The 22,825-nt window shown below is 45.7% G+C and overlaps 1 protein-coding gene across 1 annotated transcript; it reads right to left on the bottom strand.

Annotated features, from left to right (window-relative positions):
- Positions 1–8,842: 8,842 nt before the first annotated feature.
- Positions 8,843–17,498, bottom strand: GMPPB (GDP-mannose pyrophosphorylase B). Its single transcript, XM_061562815.1, has 10 exons — positions 17,200–17,498; positions 15,488–15,626; positions 15,143–15,223; positions 14,649–14,697; positions 14,363–14,505; positions 12,742–12,900; positions 12,398–12,476; positions 11,948–12,075; positions 10,457–10,639; positions 8,843–10,144 (listed from the first exon to the last, which is right to left on the bottom strand). Exons 2-10 carry the CDS (start codon positions 15,614–15,616, stop codon positions 10,013–10,015), a joined length of 1,083 nt encoding a protein of 360 aa, XP_061418799.1. The 5' UTR covers positions 15,617–15,626; positions 17,200–17,498; the 3' UTR covers positions 8,843–10,012.
- Positions 17,499–22,825: the final 5,327 nt, after the last annotated feature.

The raw sequence follows: 22,825 nt of genomic DNA on the forward strand, positions 1-22,825 counted from the left end.
ACTCCACAGTGCTCGATTACTGCCGTGCGTGCCACCACTGTCGGGATAATGCAACGCAAGTGTAAAACACATTCCTGCGGAGGGAGCTGGTAGGAACGTGTTGGGTTGCTCGGTCAATGGCCAGGGTCAACGGTGGCGTGGTGTATTCCGCAAATATGCCCGACTGTGAGGGTGGGCACAAGCCGGCGTGAGCAGGTTAAACGTTGAGTTTTATAAGGGCACCATGGGGTGATCAGCCCCTCCCCACCTAGCCCCACCCCTCCCACCTCCTACCCAGCCCCACCCTCCCTACCCAGCCCCACCCTCCCCTCCCCACCCAGCCCCTCCCTCCCCACCCAGCCCCTCCCTGCACGACGGACGGACGGACACAATAATCCCCTGTGGATTGGTGTAACCTGGCGGTTCCTACCAGTATTAGGTTACACAATGGTGCGTACTGTTTACCTGCCTAGAATCCGAGTGAAGACCTCTTTCAGTTTAACACAAAGGCTTTCGCGACCGATATCATCCATAACAAAGACCTCTTTGTTATTGATGATATTGGTCTTTGTTATTGTTTTGCGACAGAATCGGCTTCCTTGCCGACATGGCCAACGAGTCACTAACATCGATGAGTGGTGAGTGGCAGCTACTGACATCGGCATGCACCGGAAGATATATGTATAAACAAAAAATGATCACAAGCACGGTGAATCCTCATCCTGGATAATGCAGTGACGGGTGGCCTAGAGCGGTGGCCTTCGTTGCAAGGCCCGCGGGCCTCTGGTGACCCCTGGTGGCCTTTAGTGCGGCCCCTGGCATGCGGCCCCTGACAATGCACAAAGAGTGAGGACACCCCCATGGTGCTGTCAAACCCTCAGTGGCTTCAAATGGTGTGGCGGCCCTCACACTGATGATGGCTTATCGGCGAATGTGCACCCCCCCCCACCCCTCGTCTCTGAAAACGAGTGAAGAACGCTGTTCTTTAGCAACAACAAGAACAGCAGCTGCAGCAGAAGGAAACAAAAACAGCTGCTGATTGAACAAAATACACACGCACAGACAAATGCCATAGAAATCTGTAAATGATGAGAAAAAGCATCATAATGGAATTAATAGTGTAGGCAGGTAAACAATACGTTTTAAACGACACGCAGACATGTCTACAAAGCACTCGGCCTTTTGTGCATTATACCAAAAAACTAAAACACCAGCAGCATTTCCTGAAGAGGTGAATTGTGAACCTCTTGTCTTAGGCACCATCGTGAGCACATGTGACCGACTGAGAGCGGCAGTGATGCTGTGACAGGCAACTGTGGACCGGTTTCATCACCATGTCTGTCACTATAAAGAATTACAGCTCTTGCTACATTACAGCTACGCAACTACGGACCTATACTGACTGAGTGCTGCGCATACTATTAGTGCGCTACCGTGTATTTAAAAGTTCCATAATCACAATCAGCATTTATGTCACCTTGCTAGAAAGTATAAAAACGTGGGTGTCTCAGCCATATCTCGACATATGATGAGTATCTTGTAGCCACACCTAAAAATGTTGTGAGTGTCTCTTAGCCACAGCTGCACATGAAGGTGGTGATTGTAAATGTTGTGGTTTGGCTCTCCAACACACCGGTGTTGCTGTATTAGTGACGAATTAGTATGTTCTGTTTACTAATTGGCTGTGTCGCGATGTGGCGGGTTTAATGAGACATTTATATATTTACGCGATCTCTTAGCCACACCGAGCGATGTTGTGGGTGTCTCTTAAAAATGTCACGCGCGTCCAGAAGACGCAAGGCACGGGGGGTCGGGGGCCTTGGCGCTATGGACGCCGGCATCTCTGACGAGATTGCAATCGTCCGTTGCAGAACCCTCATCCGCCAGGGCCCCGTGATGTCGGGTAACGTAATCGCTGAACACTGCCGTCTATTTCACGCTCTGTGCTGACGCAATCCTCGGTTGTGGGGAATTTGTGGTCGGACAAAAAATAAGGTTGACCTTTTTGTAGTGTTTTTTTTAATTTATTTGATGCGGTATTTATTGCACAATTGGCGAAATGCAAGGTTCAAAACTTCTCACGGAATATTTGACAAGGGGCCACACAACTTCAAACCCGCTGGATTATTTACAAAGCTCAGCACAAGACAGCTCCGGCAGAAATGAAGCCCCCGGGAAAGCGGTGAAATTTTGTCGCGGCTGCGAATACAACGGAGGGTTAAAAAGAAAACAATCCCAGTCACAAGCGCGCGGCACAAACGCTGAGCGACGGAATTAGGTGGCGCCCGTCGCTTTCAATTAAAGGTAATCTGCGAGTAGTTTTAAGTCCCACATTTCTCCACTTGGCAACCTTTCAGAATACGTGGCTCGATACGTTTTTTGGCACAGTAATATATTTTATTAATGTAAAATTGATTGATAAAGTGCTTTAAATTATACGACATAAAACATTTTTGTTGTTGTTGCATTTGCAGATTTTTTTGCGAGACACGAGCATAGAGTCAGCATCGAAAGATGATAATAGAGGCTGTATAAATACAAACCACATGGTCCTATTGCATTGTTGGAAAAGGATTTCTGCATCTGCGAAATGTCCAATGTCTTATCTCATGCTTATTTAATTCCTTTCGGGAATTCAAGAGTTTGAAAGTTGATTCCATCTCCCAAAGGTGGGACAGCCCCTACAGTCCACACCCAGCATGACGCGGCCGACAATGCCGATGATGTCATTAAGCCACGCCCATCCACCTCCCGTCCAGTGGCACATGTGTGAACAGGGGTGAAACTTATTCCGTGATATCAGATTCGCTGAGTAATGTAACCAATAACCAGGAGAGGAATCGATTACTTTGGGAGGCCTTCATCATGCAGTGGATTGACCGTGGCTGCTGATGATGAATTGATGACAGAACTTTACATTTGTTAAAATTGCCCATATCCATTCATGATAAAAAAAAAAGTGGGATCGGTCGCTTAAATGTGAAAGTGTCCGTGCACCCACCTCCACCCGACACGGCCAATCAGTAAGGTTTGTCACGGGAACAAAGCGTGCCAATGTATAACCACTTCAGCACGCCGTTGTGTTGGATAGCAAACGCGCAACGTTTTCAATTGAGAACGACGTTTCCCTGGCGATTGCAACCAACCCAAAACAAACCTTCATCGTGGGAAAATATTGGTCGCGAGAGCGTTCGTGTTCGTCCGATATCTCGTCAAAGCATCCGCTTCCTAAGATGAGCATTCGGGGGATGTCGATGACTTCGTGATGTTACAATTACACATTCCCACGGTCGGCTTGAGGCTTGCCGCAAGCAGCATCACCACTATTGACATTCTGCAAAGTGGTACCTATTTTATCGATCGTGAAAAAGGATTAAGAGCTGAATCGACATCTAACCACAAAGTCTCTCCATTTCGGATATCCTTTTAATGTATGTACATTATGTTGACCTTTTTTTGCACCATACGTAGCCAACCGTGATAATCCGAGGTGCGGGGGGAAGGACTACAAAGTGATAGCCATTCTATCGACCGCAGAGTGATGATGGGCCGCGTTAAGACATTTCAAACATGCGATGTGCTCTAACAGTTGTTCTTCTTACCCTGGGGTGCAGGCATCCCTTGGGGGTGCGAGATGCCTTTTCTGGGGATGCGAAACGCGACCAGATTTTTATTTATTTATATTTAAGGTAAATAATCGAAACACAAATCAAGAACGGGCACGTCAGTTACAACCAAATTTGTTTCATATTCTTGGTTCTTTCGGTAAAGTCACGTAGAAGGGAAATAAAATAATAATAAATTAAACATAATACAATTCTCACGACGTTTCGGCCACAACGCAAGCAGCCGTCCTCAGGTGAAGAAACAGAGCTGTCGGAAAGAACCACTGCTCTAGAGCCTGACATCAGCAAGCTGCACTAACACTCCAGCAGCCTGCGTTCGTTGTTTATTTCAAAATATAGATTCACCTCCACTCCCGCGGCCTGCAACGCATTTGCACGTTGTGCTTTGTCGCGTCATCTTCGCGACATTTGGGCGCGGCGTCTCGCTCGTTAGCGTCACCCGCAGGTCCCCTGGGGTCACCCGCAGGGCCCCTGGGGTCACCCGCAGGGCCCCTGGGGTCACTTCCAGGCCCCCTGGACCGTCACCGCGTGGCATCACTGGGACCGCGCGCGCCACGCGGTAATGGAAACCACAAATCACGGAGCGCGCGTGGGGCTTGCACGGTCAGCAGCAGCAGTGGAGGCAGCCCGAGTCGGACTCTGCTGGAGGATGAGAGATGGGGGGATGGGGGGTGGGGGGTAACAAGCAGTCACGTAGATAAACAATTTAAATTATTAAAAGTAAAATAAAAATAAAATAAAAATCACGACGTTTCGGAGGCAACACAAGCTTCCGTCTTTTATGAATTTGATTTTTTTTACCTACGTGACTTTACCGAAAAAACCCTAAGAATATGAATCCTTGCCGTCACGAAAGCTTCAAATCTAGAAGGTAACAAGCAGCTTTGTTACACCGCACGCAGATGAAAAGGTGCAGCTCGTCATCACCGCACATCCTGATAAACAATCTATGATATATGCTGCACGGCTGGGTTTCTCATTCGTGTTATGTAGCTCTCTCCGACGTCTTTTTTCGGGGTTGTGCCGCGTGTTATTTGGGGCCGTCCATAAATGACGTCACGCACCTGGGGGGTGGGGGGGGGTCAGACATTTGTGACGATGTGTGACGAAGGGGGGGGAGGGGGTTTGAGAAATGTGACGTCACATCAAAATGCGCAACTTTCAATAAATATAGACAACACGTTCTACTTAATTAAATATACTTTTAAATAAATGTTTTCTCCTACAACACCAGAGTGCAGCGGCACATTAAATACGCACTACAATGACAATAGTTTAAAGCGATTTGAAGCATCTTCTTGGTTCTTTCGGTATTATTTCCCTTCTACGTGACTTTACCGAAAGAACCAAGAAGATGAATCCCTGCAGTCACGAAAGTTTTAAAACGATTTGAAGCATGTTTTATTTTCAAAATGTAAATATGGTTTCTGGGGGGTTTGGAGGGCAGAGCTTTGTGACGTCATATTTGAGGGGGGGGGGGTCTGACTTTTTGTGACGCCGTGTGACGACGAGGGGGGGGGGGGGTAAAAAATCGTCTAAAATCGCGTGACGTCATTTATGGACGGCCCCTTTAGTGCAATGTCTGGATTATTCTCCAGCACGTGCTGGGAGATTCTTCAGCGCGTGGAGGGAAACGTCGTTCCGACTTAAGCAGTACAAGGCCGCAAACGAATGTCGAGCACTGCACGTGATGAACGCACATCCCCATCTCTGCTTTTTCCCTACGTGCCACAAAACTGCAGTCACATTTGGGGCACGATTTTGCCGTATTACGTTGGTTACTTTGCATTCAAGGTAAAACAAATAACATAACGCGTGGCGGCTGATTTATTTGAATGATAAATGCTGAGATAGCCTATTCATAATCGATATAAGGCTTGAAAAAGTTTGCTGTTGTATCGCAGGATTGTGACAGATGGCGATGGTTTGGGGGGGAGGCTTTCATCCGGCAGTGGCTTGATTACGACTGACGATGACGATTCTTATTTTTTGAGCTTTATTCTGTTACCGTGAAAATACCCAAATACATCTCTGCACCGTGGCCCTCTATTTTACTGGAGGAATAGACAATCACGTCGTCAAGGTCAACATGCGACATGCACTGTGCTCATTGCTTATATTCTGATTTCTCATATTATCTCATGTCTCCAAGGCTTTAACTGCGCACGCGAGGCTCGCGTTACCTGCGCGCTGAGGTCACGGGGATCGCCTTTCTGCCGGGCGATTCCACAAAGCCCTTCCCGACCGCCCCAATGCCCATTAAGCCCGGCACGGTACCAATACATCAACCACGAGTCCATTGGCGGTGCTCGTTAGGCTAAGCAATTGCTCACCACGTGCGCGCACCGTGGCGATGACTTCTTGAGTAACAATATTCTTGCCTTCGTGGTTCCCCCTCCCCTCCACCCCTGCGCTGCGGAAAAGGTCATTGCCCATTATGTCGGCTTGTCGTTCATATGTTTTGCACACCTCATTATTGCAGCCGTGGTCAATCCATCGTTGGACGAAGGGCCCTGTCCGAGCCGCCGCCGTGAATTTCTCACGATCCTGCGAGGTCCCTCTCGGGACGCTTTACATCACCCCCTGGCTGCCACTGCCTTTATCCTTTCCTCTTTACGAATGGCCATCCGTCATTTTAGGCTCACGCTAGGGCGTTGCGTTAATGTCGTTGGTCTCGCGTGGGTGTTACTCTCTCAGGGTGCTTTTCTCTCGCTGACCTGGCGAATCCACCTGTGTCAACGGGTAGATACCGGTGTTCAGTGCCGGACTCAGCTCGTGCGGGGCCTGTAGCATATGTTATAAAGGGGCCCTAAATATATAAAAAAAATAAACACGCAAATATTAAAACACACATTTTTAACTTGCATAGCAAAGTAATTGTATTTTTTCATCTGCTTTCCGGCCAGATAATACGACAAATCGCTAACCTTAAATACCCAGTCGTTCATAAAAGTTGAAGGCGCTATAGTACTATAGTAATAGAGCAAGTGCAGAATTTCCGAACCGGAATTGATAGCTTGAAAACATTTAGCGCGTAGCTCTTGAAACTGCGGGGCCAGTAGATACTACATATGTAGTAGCTACATATGTAGTAGCTACTGGCGCGTAGTAGCTACATACTGCACATGTAGCTACTACACATATGTACCTACTTTGCTACTAGGATCATGCGACACTGCGATATTTCGTTATCTGCGTTGATTACCCTCACCACACCCGTTCGTGCACGTGGGAACCCTTTTTGAAATGCAATTTTACTCGTCCTAAAACCACAGGGAAGGGAGTCGTGTTGGAGGCCTCTTTACAAGCACACTGTGAATTTTATTTCTCCCCCGATTGCTTTGCAGACATCGGTAGGTCGAAATGCTTTTCCATGAAAGTGTCCGTGGCAGCATTTGGACCGGAGAAGAAATATTCAAGCCGAGGAAATAAAAATCCCATTAAGGGCCATCCTCGCTGACTTGCCATGTGGAGGCTATGCGGACCTTAATGGCCAGCCAGTTCACTGCATTAGGTGGTAGCTTGTCTGAGGCTGCACGCATCATCATAAATTCCTCTGGAAAAGTGCTGTGGGTTATGAACCCAATTTGCTCACTGCCTGCCTAATAACAATATATCATACCCCATGTGTACCAAGGCATAATGACGCCACAACAGAGAGCAAGGCTGGTCTAATGTGTTGACAAAGATCCCCAGTGGTCACGAAGTCCAGAAAAGCATGTTAAATGTCTCGTTATGTTTGATTGTTGACCTTTCGAATATTTCCGGGATTTTTTTAGTTAGACGTAAGCTAAACCGTTTGTTGTTGTTGTGTGGTAAATGATGATTAATTTTATTCTGGCAGTAATATGGGGGTAGCTCATCAGTAAAATATATACAATCTCTAGTCGTTGCACTCTGCTGGGCTAAGAGAATCAAGGTTTGTTCTGGACCTGGAACAAAAGATGGTAATTCAGGGCAGGCATTTTCTTTTAAATTTTTTTTAATAAATGCTATTTAAACACACGCAATGCAATGTCAAACATTAATATCTGGGTCAAGATCCCAGGATTAACTTTCAGTCATGTGAGCATAATCTTACGATCTTTCGTACATTGGGTATTCGTGCCATTCTTTGAGGGCAAAGCTATCACGAATAACGCTACGCTTCAGTCTGCAGTACCGTAGGGAACGATGTTGCCACGTGTAATCCCAGATTTGAAGCTTTCGTGACTGCAAGGATTCATACTCTTAGGTTTTTTCGGTAGAGTCACGTAGGTAAAATAATAATAAAATAGTAATAAATGAAAATTACTAAATTAAAAAATTATAAATAAAAATAAATTCAATGTTTTAGTTATTTTCATTTATTATTATTTTATTATATATATATTTTTTACCTACGTGACTTTACCGAAAAAAACTAAGAGTATGTGTAATCCCGATTGGGTAACATGCGGCCAAGTTAAAAAATGTGTATGACACCAGCGCACAACGGCTTGCTCTCGTCAAACGACAACGGGACCTTGAACGTCCACCCTGAAGACAGCGCCGTAGTGTTGCATGGTTCATGTACCTGCATTATTAACCGGTGCGGCCCACCGGATTCAAACCGTGGAACCCCTGCAACGAGTGGCAAAAACGCACGACCGCGGGCCCACATCACCGCTCCAAGTCACGCGCGTGCGCGGTCATTAACGCCACGATTTCATCGGTCTTTAATATATTGGCCCTCAAAGCTCCCTCGTCAACACATTTTACTTTTGTACTCGGCCAGGGCTCGGCAAACCTGCAGCTCTTCCAGGGCCTGTATCGTGACGTTGTTTATTTATAACCCCACCGTCTCGTGTTCACCACGCGCATTGCGGCTGTTGAAAGGTTTTTTTTTTGTTACACTGTTCGAAAATGAAAATGTCTTCTTGTTATTTTGGTTGCCGATCCTTGGACGCATCGTGGGGAAGGTCGTGTTATTACAATTCTACTCCCTTGCGTATGTACGGCCCTTTGTCAATCCACTGCTGGACGAAAGCCCTCCCATTGCTGTCAGTCGTGAAAGTTAACTGCCACCAAGGACCAGTTCAGATATCACTCAAATTAATCACTGCATCACCAACTTCCCCATTGACTCTCTTATTCAACTTGAAAAAACAATTTCAAAGGAAACTGCATCTACTTAAACGGATTTAGTCACGCACTGCGCCATATATATTTCACAATATATAGCAAATGCAAAATTAAAATGCGGATGCCAGACACGATTTCACTCCATCCACCAACAAGTTTTAATAGAACCAGTCGTTACAATTTTACATATTTTAATCTCAAAATGATAATATGCCTATTCATGAATAGGATTGTAATAGTGTTATTCTCCAAAGCAAAAATAAAAATAAGGCATTCAGTTTAGACGATATAAAATGTTACGTACACTTCATTAAGTGCACGTGATTTAACTTCATTTGGGTGTGAAAGACATGTCTATAAACAAGCACTGCATTTGCAATTGTCTTATAATGTCGACTACCATATATATGCGACCGGCTCATTTTAAACAATTTACAGTAATACAATTATATGCGTAATCGAATCTCCGTGACCCAGTAAAAACACTGCGCTGTACCATTTTCGAATTCGGGTAGATTGCAATGCAGGCAGGCATTTAAGAAGTCAGTAGGCTTCTCAGAAAAGACAAAAAGTATTTCCTACATGTAGAAATGTTTTGCAAGTTTTTCCTGCACTTGAATAACGTTTCCCGTTTCGTGGTTTACTTAACAGGCAATGCTTTACACAAGGCTGCTAAGAGGACGCCTATTGTATTTGCAACTTAAGTCCACCATTTGGCAAGACTGGTTAAACATCAACAAAAACCATGCAGACATGTGAAATGCACTGTTTTTTTGTTTTCTAAGCAGCTTCATAAATATTGCAATCCCCTTTTGTCAACTGCAATTGCCTCCGGTTGGAGAGACCCTAAACAATCGACAGTGTTCCACTTCAAAATTTGAAAACGGACCTAACTTTTACACATTAGAAGAACCGATCTCGGCTTGCAGCAGTTTTCTTCTTTCCAAATGTTCACAGCCGTCCACAACAACAGCAACAACGTGATGTTTCCGATAAACATTTTACAATATGTTACAAGTTTTTTATCGCCATCAGTGGGCGACTTCTCAGCTGGATGCATGCGTCATAGTGAACGAGAAACATCCCGACCGGGCCATCTGGTTTTCCTTGAAAACGCACGTAGGATCGAAAGACGGATGGTGTCCACTTGTGTCGGTGTGCACATATTTTATATATGTCAAGAGCATCCCATAAGCCAATTGACCTTTCGTAAATAAAAAGAGAAAAGACTCGAGACGAGACAGAAAGCGCCGCGCGGACAGGGATCTCGCTTTCTCCGCGTTTCTCACGAGACGGAGCGAGCGCTACATGATGATCTTGGGCTCAGGAACGGAATCGGCGATGGCCTTGTGGGGCAGCACGCTCGCTCCGTTCAGGTACAGCTCGTCGTTCACGATCACGTCCTCGCCGAGCACCGTCACGTTCTCCATCCTCACCTGTGGCGCGGAGCAGGGCAAAAACAGACGCGATGCCTCAGTTGCACGGGTTCGCTGTGTTTAGTATGTGGTCCATCCTCCGCACCTCTGATTGTCACAGTTGGCTACGTACGGTGCAAAAGAAGTTCAACATACACGCACAAAATAAAGATGTAGACGACTCGGGGAGGCCTTTACCCAGCAGTGGATTGATCGCGGCTAATGGCAGTGACGACGGCAATAACAAGTGTGAGCATCGTTAACTCTCGCTGCTGCCACCACCGCTGATGGCCGCTGCTGCTGCTGCTGGCGTGAGCGCGAGTGAGAACTGACCCACTGCCCGACGACAGAGCTCCAGCCGATGAGGCAGGAGTCGAGCCACGAGTGCGACTTGATCCGCGAGTCACGCAGCACGGTGCAGCGCTGGATGCGCACGCCGTCCTCGATCACCACGCCCGGCCCCACCACCACGTTGGGGCCGATCCGGCAGTTCTGGCCGATTTTAGCGCTGGGGTCCTAGAGGATGGAGCACAAAGACAAAGGTTCACCCCTACATATAGCCTTGAGCAGAATGCTGGGGAAATTGCTATTAGTGAGGCATATGTTACGGCCGGTACGGCACACTGGGAGGTAGGTGGCCCAGCTCCATGCCCGGCTTGTCTGTGTTTATACTTAATTTGGAGCTTTTGTGACTGCAGGAATTATCCTTTGATTCTTTCGGTAAAGTCATGTATAAAGAGAAAATAATAAATTAAATACTAGCATACGACGTTTCGATTGCAACACAAGCAATCATCATCAGGTATAAAGGAAATAGAAACACAAATCTAGTATACCTAGAAATGTAATGTAATACAACAGAGAGTCGGATAACATAACAGTCAACACCCTACCTGGTTGATTACGTTCTTCCTGTGAATGCTAAATTTCAGAGAGAGATAAAACACTCTTTATACGTGACTTTACCGAAAGAACCAAAGAGTAATTGCCTGTGTATCCCAAAGTGGTGATGTTTACACGCCATACCAGTTATTTAATTGGGGCAGGAGTCAAGCTCGTGACAGGCCCAGGACTAGTTCAGATATTAGTCATCGATGTTGGCCGCGAGCGAGAATTGAAGCCGGATCGCCGGGTTCGTGGTGAGGTGCGTTTACCGTTACGCTACGGCTCCGCAAGCAGACACGCCACCATCGCGAGTAAGGTTTAGAAAAATAACATAAAAATCATGCATGTGCATGGGACACCGACTCTTTCAAAGATGCGTTAGTCTTCAGAAGTATTTCGCTTATAGCAAGGAAGTCGACGGGCAGCTCAGGGCAAATGCATTTACTTATTTGCAAGTACTGCTCATTGCGCTGGTTTGTCCCTCTGAGTTTTGGCCAATCCGTTAATGAAATAGCAACACAACTAAATACTACAGGTTAATTTAAACTGGATATCCTCTTCCCCCACCAAAACCCCATTAAGGAAGGAGATAATACATAAATGCTTAAAATCTTAGTTGCTTACAATCTTAGCTGTAAAGTTTTGCAACATTTTATAGCTATTTATAGAATTTTAAAAAACGTCCTTATAATATAAAACTTTTTTTTTTACTAGTAAACAAATAGATTTATAATGCAACTCATTCTTTAGAGTACATCTTTAACGACTCAATCCGAGAGCAATTTCCCCACTTTACTATGCGTATATAAAGCACCTTCTAGTGGTGAGCAATACATGTAATACAATGCAATCTATTGCCGTACATGGCGCGCGTTATAAATATCAATGCGGGTCCTTCGCTCGCCGTTTCAGTGACACGGGTGCGCTGCGTCAGCATACCACCAGGACGTTACCCAGAATCCCCGGCGCGTGATGGAGCCGCTCGGGGGCTTTGAGGCGCACGGCGTGCAGATAAAGGCACATGCCCGTGAGGAAGTCCTTGGGCTGCCCAATGTCCATCCAGAAGCCTGCGCACACAATGTCACGTGGCTCCACTTTGTACATCCTGACGCAGCTCAAGGTCGGCTGATGTGACTAGGATAACAACTTAATTTTCACTCCAATGACACGTGGACGATTATTACACCCCAAATTTGAAGACATACTCGGCGCTAACACCAAGACACTCACATCAGCCACTGTGAGTTTTCGCTCTTTAACTCATAAGGCCTTATCAGAGCTTGGCACATTAAAACACTGACTCAGCATACACAAGTAATAGTTTGCATGAGCATGCAGTGTCCAGAAAGATAAGCGTATTATGATTCGTGGCATCAACAGAATTGTTACCTTGCAGCTCCAGGGCATAAAGCTCCCCTGCTTGAGCCATTGCTGGGAAAATTTCCTTCTCAATGGATGTTGGTCGAAGCTGCAATAAAACACACAAAGCTCCCATGTCAACAAATATGACACTATCATGCATCGATTACACATACTGCAGCAGCGGATTTTTACCAAGTAAGCACAATCGGAATACATTTGTGAGGAATTCCAAAGGAGTAACCGCTTCAGCACAATGTCCAATTGTGCAAATCTTCCAGATTGTTGATCATGCAGTGCTCTTAACAATGGATGTCTTGTGCCATAGGATAGAGTCGAGGGGGACAAGAAAAAGGGAACGCTCCGGCTCGTACCTGGATGCGGTCAAGGATGCGCGGGCTGAAGATGTACATGCCGGCGTTAATCTTGTTGGAGACAAAGACTTGCGGCTTCTCAACAAAGCGGTGGATCCTGCCATCCTCGGAGTTGTAAACCACCACGCCGTACTTGGAAGGCTCCTCTACCTTCGTAACCTGTGTATTACAATGCATATATATATATATAAAATACACTACCATAAAATTATTTGGATTATAAACGTCTTTAAATATCGGCATTTCAAGACACTGTACATAGAGGAGTGTATTCACATTATTGTTGTTTTGAAAAGAAGGGAGCTGGGGGTAGAAGGCTACAAGGTTATAAAGGAGAAGACCGTTGTGATATAGGGCGCAAAGGAACCTTTTGCAATGTGAAGGGGCATTCGGTAGGAGCTAAAACAGTTCAACAGTAACTTCTGATTTCACTGCCTTTTGTTTTTAGTTTATGGTCCTTCCTTCGTACCGCCGATGAGGATGGTTGTCTACGTACGGTGCGAAAGAAGTTCAAAATACATATATGTATAGCATCGAAGTGCAATCACATCTGAAAACACTTTGCAAGATTTTTTAAACTAAATGAGAGTAGAAGAGAGGGGTGGTGGGGTCAGGGCAGGTAACACACAAAAGGGAGAGAGGTTAAAGCAACATCTTGGAATAGCCCAGAACAAATCCACACACAAGTACAGCAGAGCATTAAGCCGGGATTTGAACAAAGGAATTAATAGGCAGTGTGAATAGACAGGGGATGGGGGTTTCCATTCCAAAGGTGTGGCAAGAGAAAAAAGTTACCTCTCAAAGAGTGGATATTGACTGGGGGCTTTGACAGAAGGCCTTGGATGCTGAAAGCATGTATGCGTGACAAACTTAATGCATGTCTTTGGTTAAAAGGAAGATCAGGGTTTGTTGGTACATCCCATTCATGAAATTGGACCTACAATATTTTATATAGTTTGTGTCACTACATCAGCCAACTTTACGTATGCCACAAATTTGATATAATTTTCAGAAAATAGATATATTTTAGTTGGGATAACAGCCAGGGCTGGTTTAAGCCTGCACACCAGAGGGAATGACATTCTTTCTTTGATGTGCCACTGAAGAATGTACAGCCCTTTGAATACGGAGCAGTTTCTGATCAGACAAGCACGTGTGACGAATTTAATGTTAAAGTGAAGACAGACTGCAGAAATATTAATAGTATTCCAATTGTGTGTATTTGAAGGTAACAATTACCTGACCTGTCAGCATCCAATCCAAATTTAGCTCATGAATGAACCACATTGTTGATTCTTGCCAATGGTCATCTTGACTTTGGCAATTATCTCTGCATATACAAATTGGCAGACAACCAAGACGGCATAACCTTGAACACCGGTCACACTGTGGTACTGTAACAAACGATCTGATGTAGCTGTCCTGAGAAAGCCATCTTCCCATGACATAAAATGATAAAAGTCCAGTTGTTTTGCCAGTTAAACAATAACACACCACGAAGGAAACTGCATTCACACGTAATTTTCCCCTCTTTTGGCATTGCAAGGTATTATTTTTCTCACGATATGCCCCAGGGTACTTTTGGTATCTTGTATGTGGCAACCCGAGTGTTCGGACGTACCACAAGAGTGCCCTCCCTGTTGCTTTGCTTGTGAAACTTGATCATGTCCTCGAAGGGGAACTCGCAGATGACATCGCTGTTGAGGACAAAGAAGGGCTCGTTGTCTTCTTTGAGAATGTCTCGTGCCAGGGCAAGTGGTCCAGCTGTGGCATATCACACACGCAAAACGGGAAGCCCCTCCATTCACGACATGGTAGCAGCAGGTAGCAAGGAAACGTGTTTTAAGGTGCTTTCAGTTACACGGCATGCGGTGGATGTTTCGGCCACATGCCTTTGGTAAGCTTACCTGTACCGAGCGGCTCCGTCTCATGGGACATAGATATTCTGATCCCTAACTGCAATGGGGAAAACAAAAATGTAGATTGATATAGGCAGCCAAGAATCTTCATGGAAAAGTTAAGCTACAAGTTATGATGTATCAGGAATGATCATAAATGAGCGATATTATAAAGAAACATATTTTATATATTATCAGCACTCTGTCAATAACACTGTTGAAGGCATCCCCAATTCGTGTCAGTCATGAGGATAATTTGATCACATTTCCCATGTTGGTCAGTGTGGGTGAGGAGTTGGGAGAAGAATCCTGGACTGGTCCAGATACCACTCTCCACTTATGTTACACATGGCAAGGAATCCAACTCGGATGACCAAAATATTAGTACCTTGTGCTCACCACTGTGCCACCACTCCACTCTACCCAGAGTTATCACCGTCATGAAAATTGTTGAAATGTTACATTTAAAAAGAAACCCTTAAGGTTTGCTGGTATGTACCAACCTTCTTTTCCTCTCGCTTGAGTTCCTTTTCCAGCAACTCGGACATATAACTTACCGCCAGGATTACATGGTTAACGCCAGCCTGCATTTCCGACACATGTATCAATCAAGGAATAAAAAGGGTTGTACATACTGTCAAAGGGTTTAATATACTATTTGGACAAGTATAAACGGATACAAACATACCAACTACATAAGAGTGCCAGGGTGTGGCCAGCAAAGACAGCAAGCATTTACGGTCTAAGCGTGATGGCGCAAACTTTGTGAGGACTTTGAAATACATTCAGATCACAGCTTTGTGCGTTTCAATGTTAAACAATGAAACATTCCATTGCAAGATCCGCACCTTGACGAGTGCCTCCACCTGGTGGAACAGGATGGGCTTGTTGCAGAAATCCACCAGCGGTTTGGGGAGGCTGAGTGTGAGGGGTCGCAGCCTGGTGCCATACCCACCCACCAGGATCAGGGCCTTCATTATTGCTCTTCTGTGAAAAGACAAATCAAACAGCATAGGTTTTCAGCTCTGCGATGTTTTTTTGGTTGTACCACTTGTCGTTGGGCATCATGTCCAAATTTTCGCTCTGCTTCCTGGCAGCTTCAAAAGTGGAATTGTATGTTGTTTTGCACGGTGTTCCGATGTTTCGCTCCACTTGCTGGAAGCTTCTCGAGGAACTTAATTCAATTCGTATACAACTGAATTGTAAAGTGCCTGACGATACCATTACGTGGAGCGAAAAGTCGGACATCATTCCCAACATGTGGTACAACCCAAAACACGTCAAATATTGCAACGGTGCAGGTCACTCACTGGCCTTCCGTGAGTACACAAGTACAAAGAGCAATTATTAGTTGTTGTCTAGCTTGCAGGATTTTCTCACATTGTTCTCCCCAAGTTTTTGCAACCCATACAAATATGAGATAATTTCATTGCATAATTTTGGACAAAAAGAATGTTGCCATACCAGGAATTTACATTAACTTCCTCTTTTCTCTTCTAATAAATAACAATTGAATCGTTATTCAAAGCACGGCTATATATATTTTTTTACTGTCATTGAGACCTTTATGCTTTGTGGCAGTAGAAAGAAGTAACGTTAGTTTAATTAGCCTGCTATTGTAAAACAAATAACTGAAGTAGCCAATTTAAATCTTAAATTTCCAAAAAAAGATCTTGCCCATTGCACGGGGCAATGTGAAATGAGGTCTTCCTGGCTGGTAGCACAGATTATAAACAAGCACAGGTGCACGCGAATTATCTGAATTACTAATATTGTTTACCAATACTGTACACGACTTATGGAGGATTAGCAGTGCCTGCCGTCATATTTAGATTAACAGTTTTACAAAAAAAAACGGCGTGGTTTGTAATTCGAAACATCCTGCAAATTTAGTTTCAAGGTGGGTGTTTTGCCCAATTTACTGGGATTCATCATGGATTTAAAAAGACCTCCCCCATTTAAAATGTACCTCGCTCACAGCAGCTCCGGCTGGTTGCATATAACACAATTCAATGGCAGGTGAATACCCGAAAATGTTTCCTACAACTCGCTGCAAAAATGTTTCAAATTGTCCGTATAGTTGCATTTAGGAAGCGGTGTTATAAGGACCTGCAGTTGGAAGTAGGACCAATTCATTTTGAAGAGTGTTTTGGTTGAAACCGGAATACCCAGTCACAAATCACAACATTATAACACACAAAGGTCTGCAGAAACAGGCCAGTTACTAACTTTCTGTACTGCCCTCCTCCAGCAGGTTTGTAAGTTTTGAAAACACCGACTCGAATCGCCAACCCTTGCCTCCAAAGGGCAAGACCACATGGAAGCAACGCCCCGCCCGGTAATTCTATCTCAAGTACAATTGGAAATCCGGTAAATGTTTACTTTTCGAATGCCCTATACTGGCGTCAACACTCCCCCGTTCTCCGGGCATGTTTCTAGGAAAGCCCGTAGGCTCGATCCAGGCCTGGCTTTCGCGGAGCCAAATTGAGCCGTCCCGCGCGCTAATTTCACCGGAATTCAAGCTCCACGCTCTGTTAAGTGATGCGCTTTCAGTACGTACCACTGTCGACGTATCTGTATTTTTTGAGAATGAAACGACTCGCACGGAAAAGCTGCCCGACCCACCGCAACAGCCAAGGCCAATGCCATTCAAAGTTTCGCAAGCAGGAAGCTGCGCGCCGATTGGTCCACGTTGCAAGTCACAGGGCCAGCGGTGACGCCGCTCACGTCGCGAGGAAGTGACGGACACATTTTTTTTCTCTACCCCTCAAAAAATGTATTGATAATAACGACCCTCGCTAATGTCGCTCTCATTAATCTATCGCCGATAACCTCATCAATTAACAAATAGGCACGCGCCTCGCGCGCTGTCCCGTCACGCGCCGCGTCGTCAAGGCAACGTCAACTCCGGGCGACGTGACGTCACGGGGGGGAGGGGACCGCGCACGTGGCAACAGCGGCTTCTGGTGACGTCAAAAGCCAACGTGGCGGAGTAAGCCCCCACGTGCTTCGAACAAATGTGGGCGTGGGTGGGTGTGTCGTGACGTCACGCATAATTAGCCACCGCCCCCGCCACATTCCAACAGGCGCCACGAAGTGACGGTGACGTCACCACGACGGCGCCTGTGCCAGACCAGGTGCACTTTGAGGCTGCCACGTGAAAGTGTTGAAAGCTCGCTGCTGGCAGGAGGAGGTCATCGGAACAGACCCAGCAGGTGCCATGGGTTGGCCGACTGAGATGACCGGTAGATGCACCACCAGCTGTACCCCCTACTGTGCCAGGCTAGGTGCAGGAGGTTTCGGGACAGACCCAGCAGGTGCCATGGGTTGGCTGACTGAGATGACCGGTAGATGCACCACCAGCTGTACCCCCCCTATACTGTGCCAACTTGCTGCGTTTCAGCCGGTGGAGGGATGATTGCCTCCCAACTGCCCAGTCGCAGCAGCGTCCTTCACGAGCCTCCAATACCCGGCCATGCACCTGTGCCAGGCCAGGTACACTTTGAGCACGAGCCTCCACCCCCAACTCACGCCACGTCCAGCTGCCGGTGGTTGTGTTGCAAAACGTGGCCCGCTTTAATGGACAAATATTTGACGTTTCGCTTGTTATTATGACTCACGTCCGGTTTGTTACGTGGTTCTTTGACGGGGTCAATTGTTTCCAGGTCGTATTTGTGTCGTCTTGAGTCACCGTGTTTGCGGAGCGTGCGTGGTGCATTTGTACACGTGCAAAGGGCTGTCCAAGACTGATACTGTCAGGGTTGCAACTGCATGGAGTTTAAGCAGTGGTTTTAAGTGTCCTGACCTTGCTGCATTTTATATGGCGACGTTTCAGGCAATCCCCCAAAAAAGGGTTAGGGACCACCTAACACCTTGGGCCCTGTTCAGAGTAAAGTTTAAAAATAGCTTCATTTCCAATTGTTGAAATGTGACCATAATTTGTGCATTTCTTTTTTCCAAACGCCAATACAATACTCGATAAGTTGTTACATCGTTAGGGCTCAGAGACGAGCCTTCTTTTTCTTGGTTTAGACTAACACTTTAAGATGTTTTCTTGTTCATGTTTTTGTTTTTTTTGTTTGTTGCGGTTCCACCCGATTCAAGAGCCGAATGGCTCACAGGGCTATACCTAATACATGAAACTTGAAACATGATGACTCACATATAGCTGAGGAACACTAACATCAATTCAAACTGGAAGCAGATGTGCAGACCTATAGTGTACTGAATTGTAACCGTTATGAAATGCGTAAATCAACTTAAAACTACTGTTCTGATTATTCCTGATGCTGGTGAGTGAAATTGGCACGTTTCAAAGTGTTAGTATTAAGAGTTGAGTATTAGTAACAAGCATATCCCAAAATATGAGAATAGGTTTTCTCCTTTTTTCTGGCAACAAAACAGGTGTTAAGATGCTAAAACACCAAACTGAAACCTTTTACAAGGAATCACGTCTGCATTAACCACAATACTTGTGGTCAGAATGCAAACAAAAAACATGCTCTGATAATATTTGCATTGTCTTTGAAACTGATTGGTCCACACCAGAGACAGCTTTCTTTAGAGCCTCGTCTCAAACGGTGTCTCTGGTGTGGACCAATCAATCAGTTTCAATCAGACAATGCATATATTATCAGAGTATGTTTGGTGTTTTAACATCTTAACACCTGTTTTGTTGCCAGAAAAAAAGGGGAAAACCTCTTCTCATATTTTGGTACTGGCAAAGGAGGTCCCATGATGAAGCATATCCCAGTTCAAGCTAGTAGTGATCACTCATTACAGTGACCTGAAATATCCAACTTAGGTCATTCATGAAAGTTATTGTTTTCTCTCTGTGTGTGAATAATAACACGAAAGTTGGCTTCAACTTGTGTTGTTTGCCAAATGTAGTTGGTGTCAATCCTGTTGGGAGACTTGATCCGCCGTTCCTTGCCCAGACGGTTCCAATTTGGTTATGAGTGCAGGGAAAAAACATACCGTATAATTTCAATGAGATTTTATTTCAATTATTACAGGCTGTACATGTGGGTTAAATGTGTTTAATGCCACATGGGTTTCTAAAGCACGCATTTCAGGCCAGGCACGGGCGTGTGTACGTAATCCATGCCCCTAAATCACACCAAACCGCGGCTCGCATTTCTGAGTAATTGACTTTCTCCAATTATGTGTTCTACTTTATCCACCATTGACCTCGTTGTGAGTGCTTTTGAGGTACCTTGCCGACGTAATTATAACGACCTAGTTTAAAAAAATTCATATCCAGTACTCCTTTCCCCTCAACCAATTTCCTGCGTTTTCAAATTTATATAGGTTTCACGTTAACAAAAAAAGTGTTTTTGTGCAATATATTTTTTCTTCGGTTTAAACTTCGTTTGACCGTCGTGCGGTCGATAATATTCGCTTTCAATACGTACAGCAGGTAGGAACATTTTTCCCCATGTACTTGTGTGGAGCAGGCGTCGTCACTTCAACTAATCTCGGAGGTGACCGAAACACATTCCTGCGGAGGGAGCTGGTAGGAACACGTTGGGTTGCTCGGTCAATGGCCAGGGTCAACGGCGGTGTGGTGTATTCCGCAAATATGCCCGACTGTGAGGGCGGGCACAAGCCGGCGTGAGTAGGTTAAACGTTGAGTTTTATTAGGGCACCACGGGGTGACCAGCCCCTCCCCACCCAGCCCCACCCCTCCCACCCCCCACCCAACCCCACCCAGTCCCTCCCCACCCTCCCCTCCCCACCCAGCCCCTACCTCCCCACCCAGCCCCTCCCTGCACGACGGACGGACACAATAATCCCCTGTGGGCTGGTGTAACCAGGAGGTTCCTACCATTATTAATTCACCATCTCATGACAACGCCTATCGCACAATCCGTCCGTCGGGATTACATTGTGTTGGGGTGGTGGGGGGGGGTACATTACAATAACAAAAACCCTTCCAGGAAATAAATGAAAGGATGTCATTATTTACACAGTGACTCCCGTTTCACAGCAACGTGTCGAGTTTGACAAATATTATTCACACCACCTCCATGTATAGTGTTCTCAAAATGAAATAAAGATGAAGAATGTATGCGATCAAGAGTCCTGAGAAATGCATCATAGGCCATGATCAATCCACTGCTGGATGAAGGCCTCCTCAAACCGCTGCCACCTCTGACAATATTTCGATGCAACAATCCATCCAGCATCTGCACTTTCACCGATTTAATCGCTCCGTCTCCTCCACCGTTCTCTAGAACGCGTTACGCTCCTTGACTGCGTTGTTAAAATATTCAAGTTAATTAACGTAAATTTGCTACGTTTAAAATAAAAACAAGATCAAAGTCCTGCCATCAAGTAACAACACATTCCTGCGGAGGGAGCTGGTAGGAACGTTGGGTTGCTCGGTCAATGGCCAGGGTCAACGGCGGCGTGGTGTATTCCGCAAATATGCCCGACTGTGAGGGCGGGCACAAGCCGGCGTGTGTAGGTTAAACGTTGGGTTTTATAAGGGCACCACGGGGTGACCAGCCCCTCCCCACCCAGCCCCACCCTCCCTACCCAGCCCCTCCCCACCCAGCCCCACCCCCACCCAGCCCCACCCTCCCTACCCAGCCCCTCCCCACCCAGCCCTACCCTCCCTACCCAGCCCCTCCCCACCCAGCCCCTCCCCACCCTCCCCTCTCCACCCAGCCCCACCCCTCCCATTTTTGGATGCACGACGGACGGACACAATAATCCCCTGTGGGCTGGTGGAACCAGGTGGTTCCTACCAGTATAAAGCATTACTTCTCTATCATCACACTGCAGGCACTCACTTCCAAATCCCTGGACCCTTCATCCAGCAGTGGATCATGGCTGATGTACTTGGTGCCGTCGAGGAAACGTGGAATGTCGACAATCTCCTCGATCGCCACGTGTTCCGCAGGTTCCGTCGTGCAATTAGAACCGCATAAAGGCTCGGGGTTAAGGGGCCGTCCATAAATGACGTCACTGACCTAGGGGGGGGGGGGGTCAGACATTTGTGACGATGTGTGACGAGGGGGGGGGGGGGTTGAGAAATGGGACGTCACATCAAAATGCGCAACTTTAAATAAATATAGACATCACGTTCTACTTAATTAAATATACTTTTTAATAAATGTTTTCTCCTACAACATCAGAGTGCAGCGCCACATTAAATACGCACTACAATGCCAATAGTTTAATGCGATTTGAAGCATGTTTTATTTTCAAAATGGAAATATGGATTCTGGGGGGGGGGGGGGGCAGAGCTTTGTGACGTCATATTTGAGGAGGGGGGGTCTTACTTTTTGTGACGCCGTGTGACGAGGGGGTGGGATCAAAAATCGTCCAAAATCGCGTGACGTCATTTATGGACGGCCCCTAATCACTCACTCCGGGGGGGAGGGGGCTAAGCCATTTAACTCAGAGGGGGGCAGTTGCGTGTTTTGTGCAAGTCAGTCCGCGTGTGTTAAGGTAATCAGGTAATTTATCATTGTTATACTATAATTGATCATTGTTAGGTTAGCCGTCTGTTCGTCCATTTATTGGGTTTATTTGGATTTATGTTTGCTGTGTTCATTACTTTGTCAATGTGTCTTGTTTTATGTTGATGTATGCGTATTAGTTAAATTGTTGCATTAAACCCTGTTTCGATTTCATTGCATGCGCGTTTGTTTTAAGTTGATGTGTTCTGTGTCTGCTTATGTGTTAATTATTTAATTTAACTTTGTTTAATGTCAGCGTATATGCGTCGTTGTATGTTGACGTCTGTCTGCGTATTTGTTAATTACATTTAACTGTGCGTCTTTTCATTTCAATGCTTATGCGTCTTTTAATTGTTTTATGTCGTTGTGTCTGTTGGATCGATTCCAAAAAACTGTCAGTATTGAGGAATGTGTTTATTAACCATATACATCTTTACTTCCTCTTTGTTTTCACCTAAGCATGCCAAGACATTGTTGAAATATTTGCCCATTAAGCGACAACTCGTAAAAATGTTTTGTTAAAATATCTCGTTTGTGTTTTATAGGTGCAAACTCCAAATTACCAAGTTTAAATTTTCCTGTATGGTGTAGAATGCAGTTGCCTTCGATTTGTGGTTTACGTGGGCGTTTTATGGAATGTGTTCAATGCGTGACTCATGTTTTCGGCAAATGTTGCTTTATTAAAACTAAACCCCACCAGGCATGTGCCGAACCCCT

Source organism: Lethenteron reissneri, chromosome 30 (genome assembly GCF_015708825.2).
Source record: "Lethenteron reissneri isolate LAM-NWPU_2019-01 chromosome 30, ASM1570882v1, whole genome shotgun sequence".
NCBI lineage: Eukaryota > Metazoa > Chordata > Hyperoartia > Petromyzontiformes > Petromyzontidae > Lethenteron > Lethenteron reissneri.

Excerpts from the sequence above, each read along its gene's own strand:
- GMPPB (XM_061562815.1), bottom strand. The coding sequence starts at position 15,616 with ATGAAGGCCCTGATCCTGGTGGGTGGGTATGGCACCAGGCTGCGACCC. Across the intron at positions 12,901-14,362 it reads ACAGGGAGGGCACTCTTGTG|GTTACGAAGGTAGAGGAGCC; the intron begins GTACGTCCGAAC and ends TGTAATACACAG. Across the intron at positions 12,477-12,741 it reads GCATCCTTGACCGCATCCAG|CTTCGACCAACATCCATTGA; the intron begins GTACGAGCCGGA and ends GTTTTATTGCAG.